This window comes from Saccostrea cucullata, unplaced genomic scaffold, assembly GCF_032062105.1.
Source record: "Saccostrea cucullata isolate Sc308-1 unplaced genomic scaffold, CSIRO_AGI_Scuc_v1 ctg2724, whole genome shotgun sequence".
Lineage (NCBI taxonomy): Eukaryota > Metazoa > Mollusca > Bivalvia > Ostreida > Ostreidae > Saccostrea > Saccostrea cuccullata.
In genome coordinates this window covers 12,162-40,110 of record NW_026935283.1, presented here as the reverse complement: position 1 = coordinate 40,110, position 27,949 = coordinate 12,162, and the positions used below count along the sequence as shown (strand labels likewise).

The following is a 27,949-nucleotide window of genomic DNA, read 5'->3' as shown; positions in this document are numbered from 1 at the left end:
TCATACTTCAAACATGTGATCTTTGTGGAAAGACTTTTCATTTGATACCAATACCTTGACCTTCTGACCTTGATCTTGAAGATTTCTGTACTTATGAAAAAACTTTAGCCTTGCGATAACTTGGGAACAAATGGTGATAGAGCTTTCATGTTTTACAATTGTATTTCCAGTTAGGAGACCCTACTTTGGGTACCATTATATTAAATTTGCATCTAAGAAAAGTTCAATCTTCACAATGTTGCCATATGGGGGCATCAGTGTTTTACAAACACATCTTGTTTCATATGATTAATCTATATTTATATTTAGCTAATTATTTATTTTATATATTAAACCCCAAATATTAAATAAACAAAGAAAAACAGAAGTCAGATTTTTTTGGGCAATATTTCGATATTTCTTCATATGTATCGATATGTGTATCATCCTCAAAGATATCTCGATGTATCATCCCAGGCATTCCCAGCCCTAGAGGGTAATAATCAAAACAGTTAATTTCATTTCAGGTTTTCTTGATTTTGCCAACTTATAATGGCCACCTCAAGCTCTCCTTACATGTCAACAGAGGAGACCACGAATGCCAATAGAACAAGTCGTCTTATACTGGGTCCATGCACTGATGAACTCCGTGATGTATTACGCCATTTTGTTCCGCCACAAACATTTCCACACGTTATCAAACAAAAAGCTAATACTAGTAGTCTATCTCGTCTAACAGGTCCACAGATGAATCTGATTTCACCCAGAAATGGAACCTATACTGGCAATTATGAAGATATGGACATCTCTTTACTCTATGCATTGCTAAGAAATATATGTGGTATACCACCGCATTCAAAGGGTTGGGGTAATGATCCAGATCCAACTGACTGCTCTCCCTCAGCTTGTATTGAAACTATTCGATTGGCCAGGAATCGGTGTGTACATTCTTGTATTCCCTCCCTCTCCAACATAGAGTTCAGTCATATCTGGTCCACTGTCAGAGCAGCAGTGGTGAATTTAGACAACTTCCTCAAAAATGGATGTAAGTATGAGAGGGAGGTTGATTTCCTAAGACATGAAACCATGGATCCTGTACGTGACCAGCACTACCAAGAGGAACTGAGAAAACAAGTAGAAGAAGATCTGGAAACCAGAGAAATGCTTACAAATTTCAAACGTATACCAAATATTTTTTATTGTTGCAAAATTACCCGCTGAAAAATAACATATTATGATTTTTGTGGGGGCAAATTTTTGAGGTTTGAGAAAAAAACTGATTTGTGGTGATGTAATTTTGTGGTTGGAAAATGTTTAGTAGTAATTAATGGATTTGAAATTTTGAATTTTATGTTGGTTATAAATTCAAAAGGTCTTTCCATTACATCAAAAACAGTGAAAACAAAACCTTCACAAAAATTAATGATTTCAAAGCAAATTATTTAGAAAATTTCACATAAATTAAAATTTCACATAACTGATTTATACATTACATTTTATAGGAAAGTATGAAGAAGATGCAGAAATAGTTGAAAAAAAAGTAAAGAGATTAGAAGGTAATTGATTCCTCAACTTGATTGAATTTTACTAATATTACCAGGTATCCAAAGTTCAAAAAGTGATATATTCATTTTTTGGCTTGGAAATGACATCAGTGTTACAGATGACCCCCTGAATGCAGCACTTGGTGACCATTTTCCCAATGTTGTGAAAATTTTGGATAAATTTATCAAAAGGGGCATGCATGGACACATATTTGCATTGCTGTTTTGTTTTCAGTTTTAATTTTTAGATCACCTGAGCTGAAGGCTCAAGTGAGCTTTTCTGATCACATTTTGTCAGTCGTCCATCCATCTGTAAACTTTTCACATTTTTGACTTCTTATCATGAACCACTGATTTGCCACTGGGCAAATTTTTACCAAACTTGGTACAAAGCATCCTCGGGTGAAAGATAATTTAAATTGTAAAAATGAAGGACCAAGTCCCCTCACAAGGGGAGATAATCAAAAAAAGACAATAATAGGGTGGGGTCATTAAAAAATCTGGTGGGCCAGAAAAGCTGAAACTTATGTGGAAGCATCTTTGCTAGCCAAGGGATTCTGATACGCTACTCTCCTCTTAAACCCTTGGCATACGGTGAAGTCAAAAGACGGGATTGTTTTCGTCACATGATTTCCAATCAAATCAGGAACGCACAGATTGTGTCATTGACAGAAATAAAGACGCATGTTTAAAAAAAATTAAATCAAAGTTTTTTTCAAGAATATTTTAGAAGAAATAATTGAGTTATGTTTATTTATTATTTATATTACAAATCGGAAGCTTCAATATAGGTTCTTAATCACATATATAACTCATTCTTCAGTACTGAGTTCAGATGTGTGACCAAAGGGTTATTTTTTAAAAATAATCAATTTCATAATTTATGTATATTAATTGAGTCAGTACCCTTCCTGCTTCTAAAAAAAATTGATGGGAAGATAATCTGAAGTCTTAAAGAGGAGATAGGTGTCCAAATGTACAAGCATGTCTGAAATTTTATGCACGTAACTTGGTGTCCACAGTGACTGTTTTTTAAATCAATAAGCTCTACTTTTCTGGTGAATCCTTTTTGAAGTACATAGACACTAGTTTGCATGTTTTATTGCATGACTTATTTCTGCCTTATTCCATTATAATTAGAAAATATATCCAAGATTACCAATGGACACCGTTACTTACATAAGCACTAAACAAGTAACATGTTACTAGAATTTAACAAGTTGTTAAAATATGAAAATAATGTATTCAAAAAGGTATGATGAAATCATGTTTAATTTTATATTAAATGGAATTTATTTAAAAAGTCACAATTTTTATTTCTAGTTTCAAAAAAGGAGAAATTATGTAAGTAACATGGACACCTAACTCCGAATCAGGCTTTAAAAACGAACAAAAAAAATAACAAGACAATCGAACTTGTCTTTAATACTTTTAATATTTCATTTCAAAGCTTAATAATAGACTAGCTTTCAAAGAGAATTAATGCAGACAAGTAAATTGTCAGATGGATTGCTAAATATCCTAGGTCTTCTATTTTGAGTCTTGGATCTTTGTGTCATTGTTACGAACATATTTCAGTCATTTCTTGTAAATCTGAAAGAAAAAAATATATAAAAAACAAAATACAACATGATGTAATCAACACATATGCTGTTTAATTATATTTATTATATATCCTTGATAAAACCAGAAAGAAGGCAATTAAAGTACAAATTATGTCACTACTTCAAGTTTTCGTGTCTCTATTATGAACGTAATTGCGTAAATGATATGGCAATATTAAAACAAATATTCAAAAAGTATTCATCCTTTGATAAGAGCAGAACAAAACTAACAAATATAGAATAAAATATAGTACAATATAACTTTATCATTAATAGATTATACAAATAATGCAAAAACACATGTTCGTAACAAAAGACGCGAATCAAAAGTCAAATGTTAAACCAAAAGTACTCGACTCGGACATATTTATGCATTTTGTATGGTCATAAGCGACATATTTCAGTTTCTGATTAATGGCTACATGGTATAGAAATACAATGACTGTATTTATGTGTTAAAAATTCACTAAAATTGATACAATATGAAAATACTTACCGAATCTATTATGTACGTAACTTCTGTCTTCCACGTGGACACAATGAGCATCGCCATGTTTTTTTGCAGACCGCCGCGCAACCTTTCTACTTTCGTTTTTAATTTATAATTATACCACTGCTACGGACTTTCTGAGCCAAACTTATGATTCATTGGCTGTTATTTTAGCAATCATACTGAAAGCTATTATGTTCGTAACGGTCAAGACACCAAACATTTTACAATCAGAGATCATTTTAAAATTACAAAAAGAACTGAGTTATGTTCATGAAGCATATTGTTAAAAATAATTTATCACACATACTCATTAATTAAACACAGAAATTGAACTTGACAAATTTCTTAATGCTTGTAGAGAGGTGTTAAAAAGTTCAATGCATATGGACACCATGCGTTACGAACATAAACTACAAATTTTTAAGTTCAGAAAAAAATAATTAGGATAATTTTAGCATGTTTGACAAAATAAATATATTATTTCATTTATATGCTAAGATAATGTACACATATATCATGCCAAATGATTTTATTTTTAAATAAAACAACATCTTTATGCGTATTCGAAAATTATGTCACATTTTCTGCAATTGAAATCCCGTAAATGCAATACAACAATGACCAATTTTTTTTTATTCCTCAACTCACATTCATAAAACTATTCAAACTATATCCTTATACAAGTATCAAATCATATCAATATCAATCTATCTACTTACACATTATTTTTTGGAAAATAAAGGAGAAAAGAAATATTTTTTAAAAAATCACTAATATTGAAGAATGAGTTATATAGAAGATATTGAATGACACCATTTCTATTCATAGAATTGCATGTTATCTTACGACTAGTTGTTTACTTGCGTTTTTCATTTCCGAGATTAAAGAGTCGAGAAGTATCCCGAATGCAAATGTCATCATTTACAAAAAACAATTGCTGATTGGTCGACCGATCGAGAAAAAATTAACCCAACTTCTATGAACATTGTTTGCCAAGGGTTCATGAGGAGAGTAGCATATCAGAAACCGTTGGCTAGCGAAGATGACTTGGAAGCTTCCTGGGATAGGTTATTCTAAATTGTTCAAATCATGACCTGTGGGATGGGGCAGGGGAAGAATAGGAAATCCAAGTTTTACATAGAAATATATAGGAAAAATCTTAAAAAATTCTTAAGAACCTCTGGACAAGAAAAGCTGAAACTTGTGTGGAAGCAACCTGAGGTACTAGTGTAGATTTTAAAATGTTCAAATCATAACTCGGTGTGTGTGTTAGGGTGGTTGAGGGTATGTGAGTATGTGTTGGAAGTTTTGTTCCAATTTCAATATAACTTGGCACATAAATAGACTATACTAAGAAACATAATTCTGTGCATCAGTTTTTGATTTCAATGAATGGTGTTGCTATGGTTACTAAAAATAGAAATTTCTGTGAAATGCTTTCAAGATGCTATACCTCCTAGTGGGCTCCTACAGTTTTGGTCTGATTTCAATATAACGACACGCAAGTAGACTATGCAAAGATACTTAATTCTTTGCATCATTTTTAGCTCTACTGGTCAGAGAACAGAAGAACTTACATGATAGTGTTGGTCTAGTCTGTCAGTCAGTCTGTCTGTCTGTAAACAATTTTTAGGTCACCAGAGTAAACTCAGGTGACCTATTGCTATCTGTTTGCGTCTGTCGTCGTGCGTTAACATTTGAACATTTTCAGCTTCTTCTCTGCAACCACTGAACCAATTTCAACCAAATATGGCACAAAGCATCTAGGGTGAAGGGAAACAAAAATTGTGAATTTTATGATCCCTGCCCCCCCCCCCCCCCATATTCATATGTACGATTTATGAAATATTGATATGTATTATAATACTATAATGGAATAAAAAATGTTTGTTTCCTGTAATATGTTGGTAATATTACCCTAAAAACAAGGGGGTTGGTCGGTGGATTTTTTGTGTGTGGGTGGGGGGGGGGCTTAATACGATCTCATAAATTGACATAATAAAATTCCCAGTTTAAAACTTTTATTTTCAGTTTCCATAATGCCTAAATAAAGGGATCAAACATCCCGGACTGAACTAACCAGGTTTGATATTTACAGTGGACACCCATCATGGCTGTCTTGCGGTAGACAAAGAAGTTCCAAAAGTTGTGGGGGGTTGCTAAATGATATAATAATGATCATTACTTTTTATATTTAAAGTGAACGTTGACTAGGTTGACATATTATATATTTCAAGTATTGTATCAGCTAATTGATCAAACACACATTTGGCAGGAAAACAAATCCACCAGCTACATTTACAGCAATTCAGGAAACAAATGTAATTTTTTAAAGTTCATGATTTTTTAGTTGGGATCAAAAAATAAAAGTGAAACCTGATCAGACACATCAATAAACAAGAAAAATCTGTAAATTAGTTGCAAGTTTTGCTTCATTTGAACTTTGGTCGAAACATTTTTACACGACCAGTCGGGCTACCATGAAACAAAATAAACAAGACCGGACCTGACTTTTACTAGTCTGAGTCGGTCGGACGTGCCTTAATGTTGAGCCCTGGCATAGTTATGATGAGCAAGAGTGCCTCTACAAAAATTGTGAATTTTATGGCCTCAGGGTTTCTGGTTTTAGGGCGGGGCTAAATAAGTATATAGTGAAAATACATGAATTCTTTGAGAATCTTCTTCTCTGCTTCTTGGTATTTAAACTAATTAAGTGCATAGTTATGATGAGCAAGAGTGCCTCTACCTAAATTGTGAATTTTATGGCCCCAGGGTCAGGGGTTCTGGTGTTAGGGCAGGGCTCTATAGATTATATAGTGAAAATACATGAATTCTTTGAGAATCTTCTTCTCTGCTCCTAGGTATTAAATAAACTAACTAAGCACATAGTTATGATGAGCAAGAGTGCCTCTACCAAAATTGTGAATTTTATGGCCCCAGGGTGACTGGGTCAGGGGTTCTGGTGTTAGGGCAGGGCTCTATTGATTATATATTGAAAATACATGAATTCTTTGAAAGTCTTTTTCTCTGCTCCTGGATATTAAATAAACTTACTACATATATAAGTACATTGTTATGGTAAGCAAGAATGCCTCTTCCAAAATTGTGAATTTTATGGCCCCAGGGTCAGGGGTTCTGGTGTTAGGGTGGGGCTCTATTGATTATGCAGTGAAAAATTACATTAAAAAATTTTCCCTGCCTCTGGGTATGAAGATGAATTACCTATATGGTTATGATGAGCAAGGGCCCTAATCTTCCAGAATTGTGAATTTCAAGGCTTTAGGGTCGGGGGAGGGGGGGGCTGTACTTATGTACTGAAAATGAATGAATTGTTTGAAATCTGCTCCTTGGTATTTATCAAATATTTTTGAAAAGCAAGGATGTCTTTTCAAATATTGTGCAGTGGTAGGATCTAGGCCTAAGGATAGGGGTTCATGTGTGGTAAGGGCACTACTAATTATTGCTGAATATTAATGATAAGTTGAAATGCATTTTTTGTTCCCCTACCCTGCCTATGGGTATTAAGTAACCAAGCTAAGCAGTGCTAAGTGTAATGTTATGATTATCAATGGTGCCTCTTTCAAAATTGTGAATGCCATAGCATCTGGCTTAAAACATGAATCAAATTCAATAACTGGAAAGTTGTTGCATAATGCTCAGGTGACCTATAAGGCCCATGGGCCTCTTGTTCAAAATGCTACTTCTCCTACAGTTTTGGTCTGATTTCAGTATAACTTGGCACACACGTAGACTTTACTAAGAAACATAATTCTAGGCATTTGTTTTTTATCTCAATGAATAGTGTTACCATGGTTACTAAAAATAAAAGTCTCTGCGCAAGCTTTCAAAATGCTATTACTCTTACAGTTTTGGTCTGATTTCAGTATAACTTGGCACAAAGGTAGACTATACATGCACTAAGATACATATTTCTATATAAATATCTGTTTTTGATTTTGATGAATGGTGTTGCCATGGTTACTAAAAATAGAAATTTCTGTGAAGTGCTTTCAAAACGCAAATTCTTCTACAGTTTTGGTCTGATTTCAAGATACATTATTATGTCGCCCCAAACGAAGTCGTGGTGACATATTGGGATTGTACACGTTTTTGAATTTTCTTCTACGGGTTGTTTCTTGGAGATGGCGGGGACAATCTTCCCGAAACTCTCCTCAAAGGATGATTACTGGTTGTAGTTGTGTTGTGTGGTCATTCAATCTAAAAATGGCTACTGTTGCCATGGAAACCTTCAAAAAGGGACGAATTTTGTCCGAGTGTGTTCCCTCTGGTCCCTTGGACAATCGTCATGAAACTTTTATTGATTTAGTGATTATTATCTGTAATTCTGCGTGTTTCATTTAAAAATTGCAAATTGTCAATAGCTGCCATGGAAACAGGGGAAAAGTGAAAATTCTTTAAAGGCAGAGATTTTAAGCACCGCCTTCAAAAATACCTGGTCTGGGTAGCCCTGTCAATCAAGTGCGTGAAAGTCCATCATTGGATGCTGGAACTTGATTGACACTTACTTACTGGTCCCTGTGTATACCCTGTACACCTTGATTGGGACTCACAGTGACCTTCTAATTAACTTTTGATCCTTTGATGTTTACTGAACATGGTATACACAAACTGTATTACTATGAAAATATTATTGATAATATATGAATTAAATATACCTGTAGTATTTGAAGTTTTATAATACAATATGCATTAAAAAAAATAAACTTTAGCTCATAAAACTTTTTTTTTTTCAAATGAAATTTCGATATTAATTTTAATATGCTAAATGGTATATAAGCCTAAAGTGGGGATGTTATTGGCAAAGTTCAGAGCAGTATTAAATTTAAAAATAATGTTTCCAATCATGGGTCACTTATTTTCCTTTTTTATTCAGTTAAGAATTTACAAGAAATCTTTTAAGCATGTTTCGTGGTGACAAAATCTTATTGAGGTTAGGATAAACCTAGATATTTTTTCTTAGTGAAATGTAGTTAACTCAACTCTCCTTTCATTTTATTAATAGATGGGATCCTGGGGAGGAATGAATTTTAAAAGTCTAATCTGGTTGTTACAGGAGTTCTTTTTCTAATCAACACATACACTAACATCTTAAACTATCTTTATTTTAATATTTGAATTTTATAGTATGATAAAATAATAATTTTCTAAATGGGTTGGGGTATTTTCAAAATGTAAAAAATAAATCAAATTAAAATTGAAAAAAAACAAACAACTTTTTACTACTAATTTTAAATTGTCTCAAAATCCCCAACACAGGTAAAGTTTGACATCTGGGTATTTCACTGTGTATTAAATCACTTCCTGTGTATAGGGATTAGGAGACAGATGGCCACAGGTAGACTGCTAGCCCCCAAGGCATTCACGCCTGTACAAAATAAGCCCCTCCCTCACGTGGAATTTACCACCCGGTAAAAAATCTCTGCCTTTAACTTTGATTTTTAAAATCAAAGTACTGAAAGGACTGATACGAGTTGATGGTTGTCCCAGCTTAGCTAATAGGTATTGTTTTAGTGATGAAGTCTTGTCCAGTTCGGGGCGACATACGCTATTGCTTGCAATAGCAGACTTTCTAGTTGTCTTTATTGTTTTCTTTTAATTTATTTTGATGAATGATGTAGCCATGGTAACTAAAATTGAACATACTTTAAAATTTTATTAAAAGCTACTTATACAGTTGTAGTCTTATTGAAATAATGCCACAAAAAGTGACTTAATCAAGGAGCATTGTTCTATTTATTGCTCTTTTAAATTTCAAGTTTTAAGTATAAACCAGTAGGGCTACAGTCTCGACAGAGATTTCTGGTTTTTATTTTGATGAACGGTGTTGCCGTGGTAAAAAAATAGAAATTTTCATAAAATAATTTAAAAATGCTGTTACAAATACATTTTTAGTTTGATTAAGATATAATGTGGCATTCCGATAGACTAGACACTAAGATACATTATTGTCTTTTAATTATTTTTTAAAAAAATTCTTTTTGATAAATGATGTTGCCATGATAAATTAAATTCAAAATTCTTTAAAATAATATTAAAAGCTACTCCTACAGGTGTAGTCTTATTGCAGTATTGCCACAAAAATTACTTAATCAATAGGGCTGTGATGATACAACTTTTTCTATATCGATATGTATCACGAAATTTGATCCACGATACGATATGTATCACGATATGTTTAATTGCTTATAAAATCTGTTTTTGCATTGAAATAAACAAATATTTCTTTGCAAATAAGAATAATTTATTCAAAATAGTTGTTTATATGTTATAAAACAAAAATATTTTACTCAAGTGGTGTAAATTATTATTTATTTCACCTCTATATTTATATTTATCTTATTAGCTCACCTGAGCCGAAGGCTCAAGTGAGCTTTTCTGATCAAAATTTGTCCGTTGTCTGTCGTCGTTGTTGTCGTCGTCGTTGTCGTTAACTTTTCACATTTTCATCTTCTTCTCAAGAACCACTGGGCCAATTTCAACCAAACTTGGCACAAAGTATCCTTGGGTAAAGGGGATTCAAGTTTGTTCAAAAGAAGGGCCACACCCTTTTCCAAGGGGAGATAATCATGAATTTGAGAAAAATTATTGGCATTTTTTAAGAATCTTCTTCTCAAGAACCACTGGGCCAGGAAAGATGAAACTCATGTGGAATCATCCTCAGGTAGTGTAGATTCAAGTTTGTTCAAGTCATGACCCCCGGGGGTAGGGCAGGGCCAAAATGGCCGATCAAAGTTTTACATAGGAATATATTGGAAAAATCTTTAAAAATCTTTTTCTCAAGAACCACTGGGTCAGGAAAGATGAAACTCATGTGGAATCATCCTCAGGAAGTGTAGATTCAAGTTTGTTCAAGTCATGACCCCTGGGAGTAGGGCAGGGCCAAAATGGCCGATCGAAGTTTTACATAGGAATATATAGGAAAAATCTTCAAAAATCTTCTTCTCAAGAACCACTGGGACAGGAAAGATGAAACTCATGTGGAATCATCCTCAGGTAATGTAGATTTAAGTTTGTTCAAGTCATGGACCCCGGAGGGGTAGGGCGGGGCCAAAATGGCCGATCAAAGTTTTACATAGGAATAAATAGGAAAAATCTTAAAAAATCTTCTATTCAAGAACCATTGAAACAGGAAAGATGAAACTAATGTGAAATTATCCTCAGGTAGTGTAGATTCAAGTTTGTTCAAGTCATGACCACGGGGTAAGGGTGTGGCCAAAATGGCCAACCAAAGTTTTCCATAGAAATATATAGGGAAACCTTTTCAAATCTTCTTTTCAAGTACTTCAAAGCCAGGATTAGTTATATTTGTATGGAATCATCCTCAGGTAATGTAGATTCTAGTTCGTTCAAATTATGATCCCCCTAGGGGGGCGGGGGTAAAATTCAAGCCCCCCCCCCCCCAACTTAAGTTAACTTTCAGGTCTGATCTGATAGGTGTTTTTTCCTAGTTGATGTGCTCAGGTGAGCGCTGTGGCCCCTGGGCCTCTTGTTTACTTTATATATTAAACGCCAAATGTTAACGACGTTCGATCCTGATATTTAAAGTGTTAAACTTTTTTTGTCAAGTATATTTTTAGTTTCTATATACATAGCTTAATTAAAATTCAAATCAAAAAATGGGGGTCAATATGCTTCTTTTAGAGCTCCAGTACATTTAATAAGACCTTTCTGCACTGAAATTTGTGTCTTAATTAAAAATTAGATCTTCGACGTTTTCCCTCCAATATTTTTATCCAATTAAAGCATGAAACAAAATGAATTCTAGTCTGGTTAAAAAAAAAGACACTTAAAAATTGTGACTAAGAAAAAATTTCAAATTGCTTCGCATAATCAATTATTTGACCTTTCTGCACTAATAAAATGTTATTTTTCCAGCATTGAAAATATAATAAGTGAGAAAATTATTTTAAAGTCTTAAACTTTTTCTGATTTTAAGCAAATAGGTCAAAGATATCTTGAATATTTAGAAAAGAACATCAAAAGTGGGGGTATATGATGTAAATTTTCAGGTGTTACTAAAAAAGTGTGAATTTTACGTAAAAATTGGCTCAATTTTTCCCCGGATTTTCAGAATATATTTACTATATTTGTCACACTTTGTTAATAGAATTAATAAGAAATAATTTAATAGATATTTCAGAACCAGCATAACATATTTCACTGCAAAAAACAGCTTTGTGTGCAACCAGCATGGAAAAATAGGCATCCAAAATTAACAGTACTGTTAGAGTTCAAATGGAAAAAACTGACCATTCTCGTCTGAAAAACCTTCCGCCACAAAATACAGTCCCTAGCTTAATTCTACTTGAATGAAATTTAATCGCGGTTTTTTCATTGAATATAGTTTAATTTGCATTGTAGAATTCAGTTTTATTGTTAGAACCTAAAAATGATGCTTAATTTTATGAATAAAGGACCTGCGCGAAATACGCTCAAAATATCAGGATAGAACGTCCTTAAATAAACAAAGAAAAATAGAAGTAACATTTTGGGGGGCGATATTTCTATATTTCTTCATATGTATCGATATGCGTATCCTCCTCATATGTATCATGATATATTGATATCTCGATATACCGTCCCAGCCCTATTAATCAATGATCATTATTATACCCCCGCTCCGAAGGAGAGGGGGGTATACTGTTTTATCCTTGTGTGTCTGTCCGTCTGTCTGTCCGTCCGTCTGTCTGTCAGTCAGTCTGTCTGTCTGTGTGTCCGTCCGAAACAAATTTTCGTCACAGTTTTCTCAGCAACTACTCATTGTAGATGCTTGAAATTTTAACACAATCTTCTCTGAGGCATGCCATATATAGGGTTGGACACCGGTACACGGTACCAGTACCGTACCGAATAGTTACTTCAAAAATACCGGTAAAATACCGTTTCATTTAACCGGTACTGATAACGGTATTTCATAATCTTTAAAACATTGTTATACATTTAATAAAATTATTTTTTGAAAAAGATTCCAGACTCGCTAAACTTGATTCTCTGTGCATTGAAAGGGTAGGCTAATTAACAAAATCAGTACTAAGGAAGATACTTAATTCCTTTCTACGACCGATATTCGAGAAAAACCAACACGTATTAAAAAAATATTTACATTAATCTTGTTTCAGTTTTATTCATAGAAACCGATAAAAATTGTCAATTAAAAAGGGAAATTGTTGCGAATTTGTGATGTCATCTCTCTCCATTTCTCATGTTTCGTCGTTTAGTGATACCAAGCAAAATTGCGACCGGATGAAGCGATCAGCTGTCACTTAGCAGAGAATTAGACAACGGTGTTTCTTATATTTTTTTTATTTTATTGAGATTCAGATTAATTTGTTTTGTTCATCATTTAATAAAAGGTTGAATTATAGAAATAGAATATATTTAACACATTTTAGATTATAACATTGAAAGTTTGGATATAAGCTGTGATAATTGAAAGCATATTTGTCATTAGAATAAACCCGGATTCTCATTCATCAAGGAATACCTAGTAGTACCGTAACGTTAAAAATACCGTATCGTTTCAAAAATACCGGTATGGTATCATACCGTTTCATCCTTAACGGTATCCAACCCTAGCCATATGGTGGGATACATTTTCGCTTCAAATCCTATGTCAACTTCCTGTTTGTCTGAGTGTCTGTCAGTTTCATACATCACAAATTTTCGTCGCAGTTTTCTCAGCAACGACTCATCATATATGCTTGAAATTTTAACACAATCTTCTCTGAGACATGCCATATGGTGGGATTCTTTTTTGTTCAAATCCAATGTCATCTTCCTGTTTATCCATGCGTCTGTCCGTTTCATACATAACAAATTTTCGTCGCAGTTTTCTTGGCAACTACTCATTGTAGATGCTTGAAATTTTAACACAATCTTCTCTGAGGCATGCCATATGGTGGGATACATTTTTGTTCAAATCCTATGTCAACCTCCTGTTTGTCCATGTGTCTGTCCGTTTCATACATCACAAATTTTCGTCGCAGTTTTCTCAGCAACGACTCATCATAGATGCTTGAAATTTTAACACAATCTTCTCTGAGGCATGCCATATGGTGGGATACATTTTCGTTTAAGAGCCAGTCCGCGAGAAAACCATGCAAAATTCAAAAAATCGTCCAAATGGAAGGTTGCAACTTGGGAATTTTAAGTGGCCTAAAATTTTCTACATAAAGGTAGAAGTCAGAATATCCATAAAAAAATGTCGAACCCTGCATCTATTTTTAGTAACAGCTCATTTGCATATTTGTCGAAAATCACACAAAATTTAATGGAAAATGTATACAAATTGATCAAGTCAAAAAGTTACCTTTTGTCATCAGTTTATTTTCAAATTTTGTTTTATTTTCATAGCCATGGTCTAATTAACACAATTAATGAGGAAAAACTTAATTCAAATGAATATTTTATTTTTTACACATCTATTTATAGATCCTAAATAAATGAGTATGATTTTTTAGCCATTTTTAGATGCTCGTTTCTCTCAAGACCAAGGTTGAAATTAAATCAAATTAATTGTTACTTTAAGAATGATATAACCTCTACTCTGTATTAAAATATTGAGCTTGGGAAATGATATCTACATGTTGTAAATTAACTTTGAAATACCATATTTTGCTACAATTTCACATATTTTAAATAACAGTCTTTTACCATATTTTTGGATTACTTCTACGATATTTAAATGAAAAAGAGAAGATTCTTAATCTAATATATTTTTTAGAAGAGGAATAATTGATTTGGTTACTTCATTTAACTTTCTTTTGCTTATTTTAGCCCCTTGTTACCAATTTGCTGGAGTTAAATTGTTATCTCCCCTTGTTGGAACTCTTTTGTATTATTGGGTTAAAAGTGACAGGTATGTCAATATGGAAAGAAGAAAGTCATGTATGATCATTTTTTCTTCACCTAGGGAGTTGTTGTGGAGCATTATTGCACTATGAAAGAGGGAAAACTTATTTTAAGATATTTGAATGTAAGAAAGAAACAACAACTTAGCTTGAATAAACAAATAACAGGCCCATAGGAAGCAATTTCAGTGTGGGGAGGGGGGACAACCTACAATATCAACTACCAAGAATTCCATAGAAAGTAAAAAATAAAAGGTCATCAAATGTTTTTTTCTATTTGGGGCATATATATGTACATAATGCAGTAGCTATGTTTTCTCAATGAAATAAGCGAGGGGGGAAATCATGGAGGAATGACTAACTAAAATCATATATTCTCAATATAAACGCACGTAGTTTTCTTAGTGTCTTAGCAACTTGTTTTGTCATCAGTTGAGAAAATATAAGAAGACAAACAGGTATTTGATTGCATACTCTCAACAAATTCAAAAATAATTTCAATCTACATGTAAATTGTTAACGTTTCATAAATTTAGTGTGTTTTTGAGTTAACCAAACACCGCCATTCCTAGGCATATTTTTAATCTTACATTACATACTTTAAACTACTGTGTTACATAACATTCATATATTGATAAAGTCAGATTTCCCATTAAAAATCATCAGCTCAAAAGGAGATGCAACCGATTTAGGTACCCCACCGATATAGGACCCTCCACGATAAATATTGGCAAAATTATTCTGGGGAGGGTACTATCCCCCCCCCCCCCCAACCAACCAAAGAAAACATGAGTCGTTACTGCAGCCAAATCTTTGCTAGTTTGCAGTACAAAGTGGTAAAAATTTAAAACCGGCTATAAACATGATAAAAGATTGGATTCATATTTATTCAAATTGGGGGGGGGGGGGGGGCTATCAAATTTTGTCAAAATTATTTTCAGAACTTTATAAATGAAACTGTATAAGGCTTTGTAAATTAATATTTGATACTTTTTTCTGAATAACCATGATGGTATTATTAATACATGTACCATTGCAGACAGAGATAAATTGCTTTTTTTAATGTTACATGTATATACGTATCCACTGAAAACAGTTGGGGGAGTCCGAGTGGGCGTGTCAGTCGATCAAGGTCAGGATATTAAATATACGAGTGTATCTAGTACCCAATCATTTAACCCCATCCACCTCCCCACAATTTACATACTAATATTGAAATGAATAAAATAATTAAAAATGATAAGGGTTCTGGAGGGGTGTTGCTAAAACGAGGAATGAAAAACGGAACGGAAAACATATATTTTTTTATCTTAGATTAAATCACCTTAAATACACAAATTTATAAACAATATACATGTTTATTTTATAAATTCAATCCCCCATTATTTAACTCAAGTTAATTTATTCATGTTCATAAAATCTTTTATTCATGAAAATTGCTGTCATAGCAGTGACGTAGAAACGATTTTGAAAGGGTCGGGGGGAAGGGGGGGGGAGGGGTAAAATTAAACTTACCTGAAAAGAATTTCCCAAGCGAAAAAAGAAGACAATTGTTTGATTCGGGAGGTGGGATAAGAGTAAACTCCAGCATCTTTCATTGTCTTAAACTCCTTTATGGAGTTTTTTGTATAATATCCCCCGCAGTATTTTTATAAGATTGTACCAATTTAAAATTGGCAGAAAGCAAACAGCTAGCTGCAGAACTGTAGCTCTCCGAAAAAATATATAATAATAGACCGGAGAGCTACAGTGCCACCCATTGAAAAAACTGTATATTTATTGCGCACAAAAAAGTGCGCTGTTTCTCGATTTATTTCTCCGTGTTGATGAGCAAGCAAGTTGATGAAACAAGAATATCAGCACTTTCGTTTAAAGTCATCATTTCGAAAGTTCTATGGTCGATACAATGACCTTGTCAGCAAATACAATTTATCACAGCTGAGTCAAATGCTGACTGACTTTTTTCATACCAATTGTTAGTCCATTATTTACACACTGAATTGACAACGGATTTTTTTCGTTATTTCCTGATCGTGACAAGGAACACACGGCGGTTGTAACCGGTCGCCAGGGGATGCTCACTCCTCCATGGCACCTGATCCCACCTCTGATGTTTCGGGGGTCCGTGTGTGCTCTGCTCTTATTTTGTATTGTTTCATGGACTTTGAGATCGAATACTGCTTGTTATCTCCATATCCTTCTTAAAACTGTCATCTCAAAATTTTACCAACCATGTGTTCCTAACATATTCTTTCACCGTTTCCACAAAAAACATTCCTTATAATTGTTTCTAATAGCCCTCCTGGAACTGGAATTGAGATCATCTAAAGTTTCGCCTATTTATACTGCCATTTTGGTTTGCAAGATAATTCGGTCCAACGCGCTTCGTACAGATGTAAATCATGCCGTTAATTGATATAGGAGTAAGGACTTTATTGGAATCTAGCTTTTTTTCAATTGAGGTAAAAATTTAGAAGAATTAATCCAGAACCGAGTGTATTTTTTCAATGGGTGGCACTATAGCTCTCCGGTCTATCAATATATATTTTTTCGGAGAGCTACAGTTCTGCAGCTAGCAAACAACTTACTGAAGGCTCAAATTTTATATGTTCAAGTCTCAAAATTTATATGAAAGATACTGAGTCCGTTTGAATTTAAATACTTGTAATTTCCATTTTATTAATTAAAAAGAAACTAACTTACAAAATGTAAGGAATATATATATTCATATGATTGTTGAAAAATTGGAAGTAAGCCAATACAATTTATTATGCTTTTTTCATTTCTAAACATCATTGGCAAAATGCTAATCCTCATATTAGGGGTAATTTCTGACAATTTAGTTTTATTTGATTTTTAATTTTAATATTTTTCAATCTTAATTATTATTTCAAAGAAAATAGTTACATGTTTCAACATCTAACAACAATTGTTTATAATTTAAAGTACTATATTTGACTTTTTAACCCATTAAAGTTTGAGCAATTTTTTCGAAAATTGGCAATTTGTAAATCCCCGTATCTTAAATATTTATTATTTCCCAAGCTCAATATTTTGCAAAGATAATGTTTAGAGTTATATTTGTACAATAAAATCAAAAAAATTAATTTCAAAGATTGGTCTTGGAAGATTTTGGGCATTAAATTTGCAATACTTTTGGCAATTCTTGAAAATTGGCATTATGCCAATTTTCAAGAGTTGTCTGCCCTTTGATATATTGCATATTTGATTATGATAAATGGCAATTTTGAAAGAACATAGTCTTATGTTACTTAAAAATACCTTAATGGAAATGCAAGTTTAATTTTGAGTAAAATAAATCAAATGTGAATTTTACCATTTTTCTTGAATTTTTTTAGTGCATTTGCACTTAAATGTGCAAAAAGGAGATGGCGCTGCCTACGGCTGTCATGCTGAATGATGGGATTTTTTTTGGTCATTTTCTAATAACATATTATAAAGTCTAACTACCCACCAAATTTCATTAAGATATGACAACCTTCGATTTGGACAGTTCTGCATGGTTTTCTCGCGGACCGACTCTTAAATCCTATGTCAACTTCCTGTTTGTCTGTGATTCTGTCGGTTTCATACATAACAAATTTTCGTCACAGTTTTCTCTGCAACTTCTCATTGTAGATGCTTGAAATTTTAACACAATCTTCTCTAAGGTATACCATATGGTGGGATACATTTTTTTCAAATCGGATATCAACTTCCTGTTTGTCTGTCTGTTTCACACATAACAAATTTTCTTTGCAGTTTTCTCTTTAGCTATTCATAGCGGATGCTTCAAATTTAATTACACTCTTTGTTGATGCATGCCATATGGTGGGATTAATTTTGATATGAATCTGATGTCAACTTCATATTTCTCTATGCATCTGCCTGTAATTATACCCCCCGCAAACGAAGTTTGGGGGGGGTATATAGGAATCACCTTGTCCGTCTGTCCGTCTCTCTGTCTGTCTGTCTGTCTGTCCGTCCGTCCGTCTGTCTGTGCAATCGTGTCTGGTCCATATCTTTCTTACAGAGGGACATTAGAATTTACTACTCCACACTAAGATTGCTCATGACCTAAGGGTGTGTCATGACCTTGACCCAAGGTCATTTGGGGAAGTTCAAGGTCACTGGAAGAAAAATTTCATAATTCGTGTCCGGTCCATATCTTTCTTATGGATAAACTTGGTAGGTTCTCATTTCACACAAAGATTGACCATGACCCAAGGGTGTGTCATGACCTTGACCCAAGGTTATTTGAGAAAGTTCAAGGTCACTGGAAGAAAATTTTCATAAATCATGTTTGATACATATCTTTTATAGATAAACTTGGTAGGTTCTCATTTCACCCAGAGATTGCTTATGACCTAAGGGTGTGTCATGACCTTGACCCAAGGTCATTTGGAGAAGTTCAAGGTCGCTGAAAGAAAAGTTTCATTATTCGTGTCCGGTCCATATCTTTCTTATGGATAAACTTGGTAGGTTTTTATTTCACACAGAGATTGCCCATGACCCAAGGGTGTGTCATGACCTTGACCCAAGGTCATTTAGAGAAGTTCAAGGTCGCTGAAAGAAAAGTTTCATTATTCGTGTCCGGTCCATATCTTTCTTATGGATAAACTTGGTAGGTTTTTATTTCACACAGAGATTGCCCATGACCCAAGGGTGTGTCATGACCTTGAACCAAGGTTATTTGGGGAAGTTCAAGGTCGCTGGAAGAAAAATATCATAATTCATGTCCGGTCCATATCTTTCTTATGGATAAACTTGGTAGGTTCTTATTTCACACAAAGATTGCCCATGACCCAAGGGTGTGTCATGACCTTGACCCAAGGTCTTTTGGGGGAAGTTCAAGGTCACTGGAAGAAAAATTTCATAATTCAAGTCCGGTCTATATCTTTCTTATGGATAAACTTGGTAGGGTTCTCATTTTATACAAAGATTGCCCATGACCCAAGGGTGTGTCATGACCTTGACCCAAGGTCATTTAGAGAAGTTCAAGGTCACTGGAATAAAAATTTCATAATTCGTGTTTGATACATACATGTATCTTTATTATGGAAAAGCTTACTTCTGAAAAACCCAGCGGGGGGTATTTTGTCCCGTTTGGACAGTTCTAGTTGAACTTGTGTATATACATGATAGTGCTTTTTTACATCAGAGCGGGGGTATTACTAGCTATATAGTGAGCATTGGCTCACAGATTTCTTTTTCTATTTATTGCTATTTTAAAGCTTAAGTTTCAAGTCCCAACTACTATTTTTCTCTTTGTTATAAATATAAACCAGTAGAGCTAGAGTCTCGACAGAGACTTCTGGTTTATGTGATTTAAACAAACATTTTTGTGTTTTTTTCTTTTTTTCAGAGGAAATTGAATGTCCTGTTCCTCAAAACATAAAAGGTAAGAGTGAACAAAAGAATACTGCATTTAGAGCAGCGATTATTTTATTACTGTAAAATAACATTTTCGTGGGGTAAAAATTTCTGTGGTTTCGAGGAAAAAACTATGCAGTTCAAGGGGATTGAAATTCATAGTTGAAGAGTTGTTGAATAGTTATGTACATGCCATTTTTAGCTCTTCTGAGCCAAAGGCTCAAAGAGCTAATGCTATGGCCATTTGTGCGGTGTGCGTCGTGCGGTGTGCGTTAACTTTTTAGAATATGGGCCATAACTCAAGAACCCCTTGGCCAATCAGTGTCAAAGAACTATATGCGGTATTAACCAACATTTGCCCCCCAAAATCAAACTTTGATGGAGTAATATTTAATTAAGTCCTTAAACAGGGGAGTATATGCTGACTTCAAAGCACAGAATAATTTCATAAGTAATGACGTCATATGTACGTAATGACGTCACAAATATGACGTAATTTCAGTTTTTTATGAATTTTGCAGAAAAATGTACATATTTCGTCGATATTTTGAATAAAAGTCACCGAGCGCATGTGTGTTCAGGATAGATATTTTGATATAATGTGTAGAATGATAATATCAATGAAATATGTCAATATTGTTCCTGAACACACATGCGCTCTATAAATTCTAAAGCTTAAATTGTTGAAATTTTGTCCATTTTGTCCTCTTTCTGGAAAAGGATATAAAACCGGACTAGTTTGTGACGTCATAATAACAGAAATTGTGAATACACTGCTCTGGAACTATAATATTTTCTGTTAACTTATATTTCTCGTACAATTTATTGAATTCAGCACATTTCAGGAAGTTTTCAAAATTTGACTTTTGTGGGGGCAAACATATGCAATATACCGCATATAGTTCTTTGTCACAGGGTATCCTTGGCCCAAGGGCTACCATTTATACTAAAATAAGGGTTGGGACCCTAAAACAAGGGGAGATAAACAGGAAAACAAAACCAAAAGTACTGGTTGCTAAAAAATCTTCTTCTCCAGAACCACCAGGCAGATTTTCACCAAACTTACATACAAGGATTAGGATATGTTGAAGATTAAAAATTGTTCAAGGCATGACCCTGGGGCAAAGGGCATGGTCTCAAGGTCACTTCAAAGTTGACCTAATTTTACAATTAATAAAAATGTTTATATTTTGCTTACTATAAGGAATAGGTTCATCAAATCTTGTAAGTTGATGCATCTAAGGACTTTACATCATGTTAACTCAAAAGTAGGTCATGGTGACCTACTTTTTAAATTTTGCGGGCATTTGTTTTCAAATTGATTTAAAGGCATATTTTGAAGACTTTAAGGCCTATGATCATCAAACTTTGTCAGTTGATGCATCTTGGGTCCTTGAACAATGTCAACTTAAAAGTAGGTCACTGTGACCTACTTTTTGAACTTTATGACCTATCCTTTTTAAAAATTTAATCTCATTATTTCAGACACTAAGAGGGTTAGAATCATCAAATCTTGTAAGTTGCTGCATCTTGGGACCTTAAAACATATTTAAGAAAAAGTAGGTCACTGTGACCTACTTTTAGAATTTTGCAGGCATTTGTTTTCAAATTGTTTAAAAGGCATTATTTGATTACCTTCAGACCTATGATCATCAAACTTGGACAGCAGATGCATCTTGGGACTCTGAAAAATGTCGACTAAAATGTAGGTCACGATGACCTACTTTTGACATTTTATGGGTATATTTAAATATCTTAGGTACTTATTGGCTTAGAACTTAGAATCATCAAACTTTATGAGTTGATGCCTCTTGGGTTTTCGGAGAGTGACGACCAAAAATTAGGTCACAGTGACCTACTTTCGACATTTTATGGCTATATTTAAGTATCTACAGTACTTATTGGCTTAGAATCATCAAACTTTGTCAGTTGATGCATCTTGGGTTTTCGGAGAGTGACAACCAAAAATTAGGTCACGGTGACCTACTTTTGATATTTTTGGCTATATTTAAGTATTTCCGGTACTTATTGGCTTAGAATCATCAAACTTTGTCAGTTGATGCATCTTGGGTTTTCCGAGAATGACGACCAAAAATTAGGTCATGGTGGCCTACTTTCTACATTTTATGGCTATATTTAAGTATCTCCGGTACTTATTGGCTTAGAATCATCAAACATTGTCAGTTGATGCATCTTGGGTTTTCGGGTAATGTTGACCAAAAAGTAGGTCACAGTGACCTACTTTTGACATTTTATGGCTATATTTATGTATCTCTGGTAATTATGAGTTTAGAATCATCAAACTTTGTCAGTTGATGCCTCTTGGGTTTTCAGAGAATGTTTACCAAAAAGTAGGTCATGGTGACCTACTTTTGAATATCTCAGGTATTTATTGGCTTAGAATTATCAAACTTGGTCAGCAGATGCATCTTGGGACTCTGAAAAATGTCAACCAAATGTAGGTTACGATGACCTACTTTTGACATTTTATGCTATATTTAAGTATCTTAGGTATTTATTGGCTTAGAATAATCAAACTTTGTCAGTTGATGCATTTTGGGTTTTCCAAGAATGTAGACCAAAAAGTAGGTCAAGGTAACCTACTTTTAAATATATCAAATACTTAATTGCTTAGAATCTTCAATCTTAGTTTGTCTATTAATGCTTCTTGAGTCCTCAGAAAACTTCAATCTTAAAGTAGGTCACTGTGACCTACTTGTGGTTTTTTATAGCTTTATTAAATTATCTTCAGTCTTATTGGGTAAGAATCATCAAATTTTGTCAGTTGATGCAACTTGGGTCTTGGGATACTTAGGGTTAGAGGCTTCAAATACAAGTGATAGGTTGTACAATTTATCAGAAGAGCGATTCAAGGCCCTTGGGCCTCTTGTAAATTTTTGTGATGGATATGAATTCCTTGAAAACAACACAAATTAAATCCCACTAAAATTAGTGATTTCACAGGATATGCACATACCGGTACTTGCAGGATTTGCAGTGAATGTAGATTCCTTATTTTATGTGAATACTTAATATTATGAAATAATTCAAAAATGTCAAATTATGAAAAACATTAATTTGTTTTCAGTGGAATTAAATCAAGAATTTAAGCTCACCTGAACAGAAAGATCAAGTGAGCCAGTTTCCGTTCACATTTTGTCTCTCGTCCATCAGTTTTAAAACTTCATATTTTCGAATAACTGCAAAGGTGTGATAAGTCATATTGCTTTCGGCGTATCCTCAGGCAGTTAAGATTAAAGTTTGATTCAGACGAGATCCCGAGGGATGGGATGGGGCTAAATGGAGAGTGCAAAATTTTACATATCAAGAAATCTGCTGATGAAGAACAGCAGGGCTATATTGACTTATATATATATATATTAGGGATGTCAAATCGGTCCAGTTTTAATACTCGGTTACTCGGACGTTTCTCCGATCGAGTACCCGGGTACTCGGTAAAAGTCTAAATAAATATGAACAAGTTAATTGATAACTGTAAAACATTGTAAACCCTTGTAGAAATAAAACCACATGGTGTGATGGGAGGTTTACCTGTAAATGTATTGTAACAATTATGACCACTTTGTGCCCGACGAAATTTAATCTAACTTTTTTTTAAGTTCAATTTATTTATCAGATAAATGCGAGAAATAAAATCATAAATAGTTCACAGTGGTTTTGTTAAAAAAAAAATAATCTGTTCCCTTATTGTAATGTTATCTGATGCGTTTGAAGTCCAAGTAATAAGTCGTCAGAGCTACATGTACAGTATCAACTTGATCAAGTTTTCCTATAACAGAGCGAATTTACGATCTCCGTATACTTTTCGATCCTAGATTTTATAAAATTACGAGATGGTATGTTGTAGTTCAGTGCAACGATGGACATATTAAGATTTTTAAAGCCTTTGCCTTCAACCATTTGCATTAATTGGCATGTAATCAAACGCATCCATATCAACAATCGCACGTGCAATTTCGTTTCTCTTTCCCCGAGAATTTACGGTTTCTGGAGAATTGACAATATTATCGAATTTATTTTAAACATAATAGACCTTTAACGATGTTCAATGAAAACAAATAATTAGAGCAAAACAAAAATAAGGGTAGCAGACAGCCGAAGGTGTGAAAAGCCAGGTAGGTAACCGGTGCTTGGTCACGGTAATTACTGTATAAACACTGCCACAGGCGATAACGGTCATTTAGAGGCGCAGGAAACCCTAATTACTGTATGTACAAGTGCAATGAACATTTTACGTTTTAAAACCGATTTTTTTATGCATTAATAAACAAGCTTAGAAATATTTAAAAATATTTATCCGAGTAACCGAGTACCATTTTTAGTATTCGATACTCGGACGTTCGATCGAGTACCCGGTTAACCGGGTACTCGTTGACATCCCTAATATATATATATATACATATATATATATATATATATATATATATATATATATATATATATATATATGAGTGTTGTGACCCATGGGTCTCTTGTTAAATTTATTTCAACAAAAATAAAAAAAAAAGAAGTAATTTTGTAACTGATGCTTCTAGCAAAATTATGCTATAATAATCCCTTGAATATTATACCATATAAGCAGAATTTTTAGTGGGGATTCAAATTGGGTATTATTAACAAGGGTTCTGAGATAAGAAAAATCACTAGCAATTTATTCCAAATTAATCGTAATAGCTATATTTCTTTAAATTATTAAATTACTAAAATTACTTCTTGATAAAGTATATACCAATTGTTTTGTTGATTAAATTGGTTAATTTATGTATGGTAAAAAAATCCCACTTGATTTACAGTATCAGTTATACTGGATTTATTTATAGATAGGTGCCTGGAGAGTGGATTGATAGCCCCCTTTTTTAATTAAGAAGAAGTAGTAAGAGTGTGTAATATCTCAAAAATATTTTTGAAAATCCCCGTTAATCACATCCATATTTCATTCTTTGCGCACAGTAATTCAGAAGTGAAAAAAGAATTAGATGGAGTACAATACAATCCGTATGTATTGGTCCCTGCTAACCAAGCAGGTAACAACATTGTCTTCGTGTGTTTTAATTTTAATCAAACTTGGTACATCCATAGGTGAAGGGGAGTTTAAATTGTAAAATGAAGGACCAAGTCCCCTCACAAGGGGAGATAATCAAGAAAAGAAAAAAATAAGGTGGGGTCATTAAAAAATCTTCTTCTCAAGAACCACTGGGCTAGAAAAGCTGAAACTTTTGGGAAGCATCCTTGGGTATTGTAGATTCTAAATTGTTAAAGTCATGACCCAGGGGGTTTGGCAGGGCCACAATAGGGAATCAAAGTTTAACATAGAAATATATAGGAAAAAAAACTTTAATAGTCTTCTTCTCAAGAACCACTTGGCCGGAAAAGCTGAAACTTACGTGAAAGCATCCTCAGATACCGGTAGTGTAAATTCTAAATTCTTAAAATCATGAACCCCGGTGGGTTTGGTGGGGCCACATTAGGGAATCAAAGTTTTGCATAGAAATATATAGGAGAAATTTTTTTAAATCTTCTTCTCAAGAACCACTGGGCAAGAAACGCTGAAACTTATGTGGAAGCAACCTGGGATAGTGTAAATTCTAAATTGTTAAAATCATGACCCCCAGGGGTTGGTTGGGGCCACAATAGTGAATTAAAGTTTTAAATATACAGTCCAGTCCAATACGAAAATTCTTAATATTACGAAAAAACTTAAGATTACGGAAAAGCGTAATATTACAAGTTATCGTAATATAAAACTTATATTACAATTTTTCGTAATGTAGTTAAATTACGAATACGTGTAATATAGCAGGTTGTAGAGACTATATTACGAGTTTTCATAATCCAAGACAAATTCAAGCATTGCAAGAAATTGAGTGGCGGGTAGCAAAGTATGACTTTACTACGAGGTGTCAAGGGCGATAACTTGTACGACTCTTACTGAGATTTGAATTCTGTGTATTTCAATAAGAATTGCACGAACAGTTGAATTATGAGACGAGGGTGTGATTTTTAGGGTAGACTTCGCAAGAAAAGTAGGGAGTTCGGGTGATATAGACCGATGCGACATGCTTAAGCGAATATTGAAATTTACTGGAAAATTGGTCTTATTGGGAAAATTCCTATAAAAGAATAATAAAAGAAATTGTCCACTCACCCATCGCTGGCGGTACTTTCCTCTTGAATTACCATGCTTTCTGATAGGCATAACTGACCAAACTGACCGCGTGCTATCAGTAGCCGTGGAATCTGATATATTACTGACGTCATACTTTGCTACCCCCACTCAGTTTCTTGCAATGCTTGAATTTGTCTTGGATTATGAAAACTCGTAATATAGTCTCTTACAATCTGCTATATTACGCGTATTCGTAACAACATTACGAAAAATTGTACTATAAGTTTTATATTACAATAAATTGTAATATTACGCTTTTTTGTAATCTTACATTTTTTGTAATATTACAAATTTTCGTATTGGACTGGACTGTTATATAGGGAAAAATTTTTAAAATCTTCTTCCAAGAACAACTGGGCAAGAAAAGCTGAAACTTATGTGGAAGCATCCTGGTATAATGTAGATTCTAAATTGTTAAATTCATGACCCCCGGTAGGTAGGGCGGGGCCACAATAGGGAATCAAAGTTTTACATAGAAATATATTTTTTTCCTTAGCTCTGCACAACTTAGACCTGAAGAAATGGGAAGAGGAAGACACTTTTTATCAGGAAACTCACAGCTTTTCTTCAATGATGCAAAAAGTGAAAGACCAACCATATGTAATTTTCGTTGGAGTCCCAGGATCAGGGAAATCGGCCACAGCTCGTCACATTGCACTTAAGCTCAAAAGTGAAAATTACCAGGTTTTGCCCATTAAGGACATTAGAAAGTTAGAAGATTTTTGCGATACCAATAATCCACAGGTTTTTGTTATGGAAGACGCCTTGGGTGTATATGGCCTTCAACAGTCTGAATTGAATATCATACTCCGATATAAAGAGCGAATAATCACACCAATGAATGAAAATTCAAAATTACTGCTGACATGCAGAGAGATTGTATTTAATGAGGTTTTATGTCACAATGTCTTTTTAGCTGAGGACAACAATGTCATTAAGTTGTGCAATTCTGAGCATGATTTAAATGACAATGACAAGAAACTAATCTTAAAGAAATATGGGTTAGATGAAGATTTAATGACCCGTTCAGAGCTTAGGTCTGCATCTCGAATGTTCCCTCTTCTTTGTAAACTGTTTGCAAAAGACCTAAAACTCAGATCTCTGGGTTCAAAGTTTTTCATTATGCCTGTACAGTGTTTCCTTGAGGAATTGGATAAAATGAGATCAGAGAACAAAATTAATTACGCAACACTTATTCTATGCATGATGAATGGAGATATGCTCTCAAAAGAAATTCTGCGAGATAAAAACAATGCTGAATTTATTGAAATGAAAACTGTTGTGCTAGAAAGTTGTAGGGTAGAAAGTCACACAGATACATTCAAGTTTATGGATGCTTTGTCTGCAATGAAAGGTACTTACACAAGAGAGAATGACACAGTGTTCTCATTTATTCATGATTATATTTATGAAATCTGTGCATTTCATTATGGTCAACAGTTTTTGGACCAAGTTTTACTCTATTTGGATAGTTGTTACATAGCAAACTATGTAAGACCAAAGGATGTGGAAGCAAGTACCAGTAGCACAGGTGAGAAGTCCTTTGATTTGTGTCTAAGGTTAAATGAAGGACAATATCTTATGTTTGCAGAGAGGCTTTACAGAGACATACAGGACCTGGATCTGCATGATGTCTTCATGAACAATTCTTTGAAACATCCTCAAGTAATACAGGCATTCATCAATGTGTTGGAAAGAAAATCCTACACAGAATTAAAATCTATATTCCTACAAAAGCAAGGCAGGGGCCTACCTCACTTATTAAGTAAAGTGCGGGACTTAATCAAGGAAACTCAGATGCAGACAAATGAGGAGATTGAAAGAGAGAGAGACAGTGTGTGTTGTTGGATGAGAAGTGGCATGCTAAAACATACACGCACAACATCAGAGTGATCAGT

General features: G+C 33.9%; 1 protein-coding gene and 1 long non-coding RNA gene across 2 annotated transcripts; one reads left to right on the top strand and one right to left on the bottom strand.

Annotated features, from left to right (window-relative positions):
• Positions 1–505: 505 nt before the first annotated feature.
• On the top strand, positions 506–27,944 carry LOC134242354 (uncharacterized). The gene is made up of 4 exons (XM_062724419.1): positions 506–1,159; positions 1,482–1,535; positions 19,857–19,892; positions 26,548–27,944. The coding sequence occupies exons 1-4, from the start codon at positions 532–534 to the stop codon at positions 27,942–27,944; spliced, it is 2,115 nt and encodes a 704-aa protein (XP_062580403.1). The 5' UTR covers positions 506–531.
• Positions 2,940–3,691, bottom strand: LOC134242356 (uncharacterized). Its single transcript, XR_009986852.1, has 2 exons — positions 3,624–3,691; positions 2,940–3,116 (listed from the first exon to the last, which is right to left on the bottom strand). It is a non-coding gene; the product is annotated as an uncharacterized LOC134242356 (long non-coding RNA).
• Positions 27,945–27,949: the final 5 nt, after the last annotated feature.

Excerpts from the sequence above, each read along its gene's own strand:
- LOC134242354 (XM_062724419.1), top strand. The coding sequence starts at position 532 with ATGGCCACCTCAAGCTCTCCTTACATGTCAACAGAGGAGACCACGAAT. Across the intron at positions 1,160-1,481 it reads AATGCTTACAAATTTCAAAC|GAAAGTATGAAGAAGATGCA; the intron begins GTATACCAAATA and ends TACATTTTATAG. Across the intron at positions 1,536-19,856 it reads AAAAGTAAAGAGATTAGAAG|AGGAAATTGAATGTCCTGTT; the intron begins GTAATTGATTCC and ends TCTTTTTTTCAG.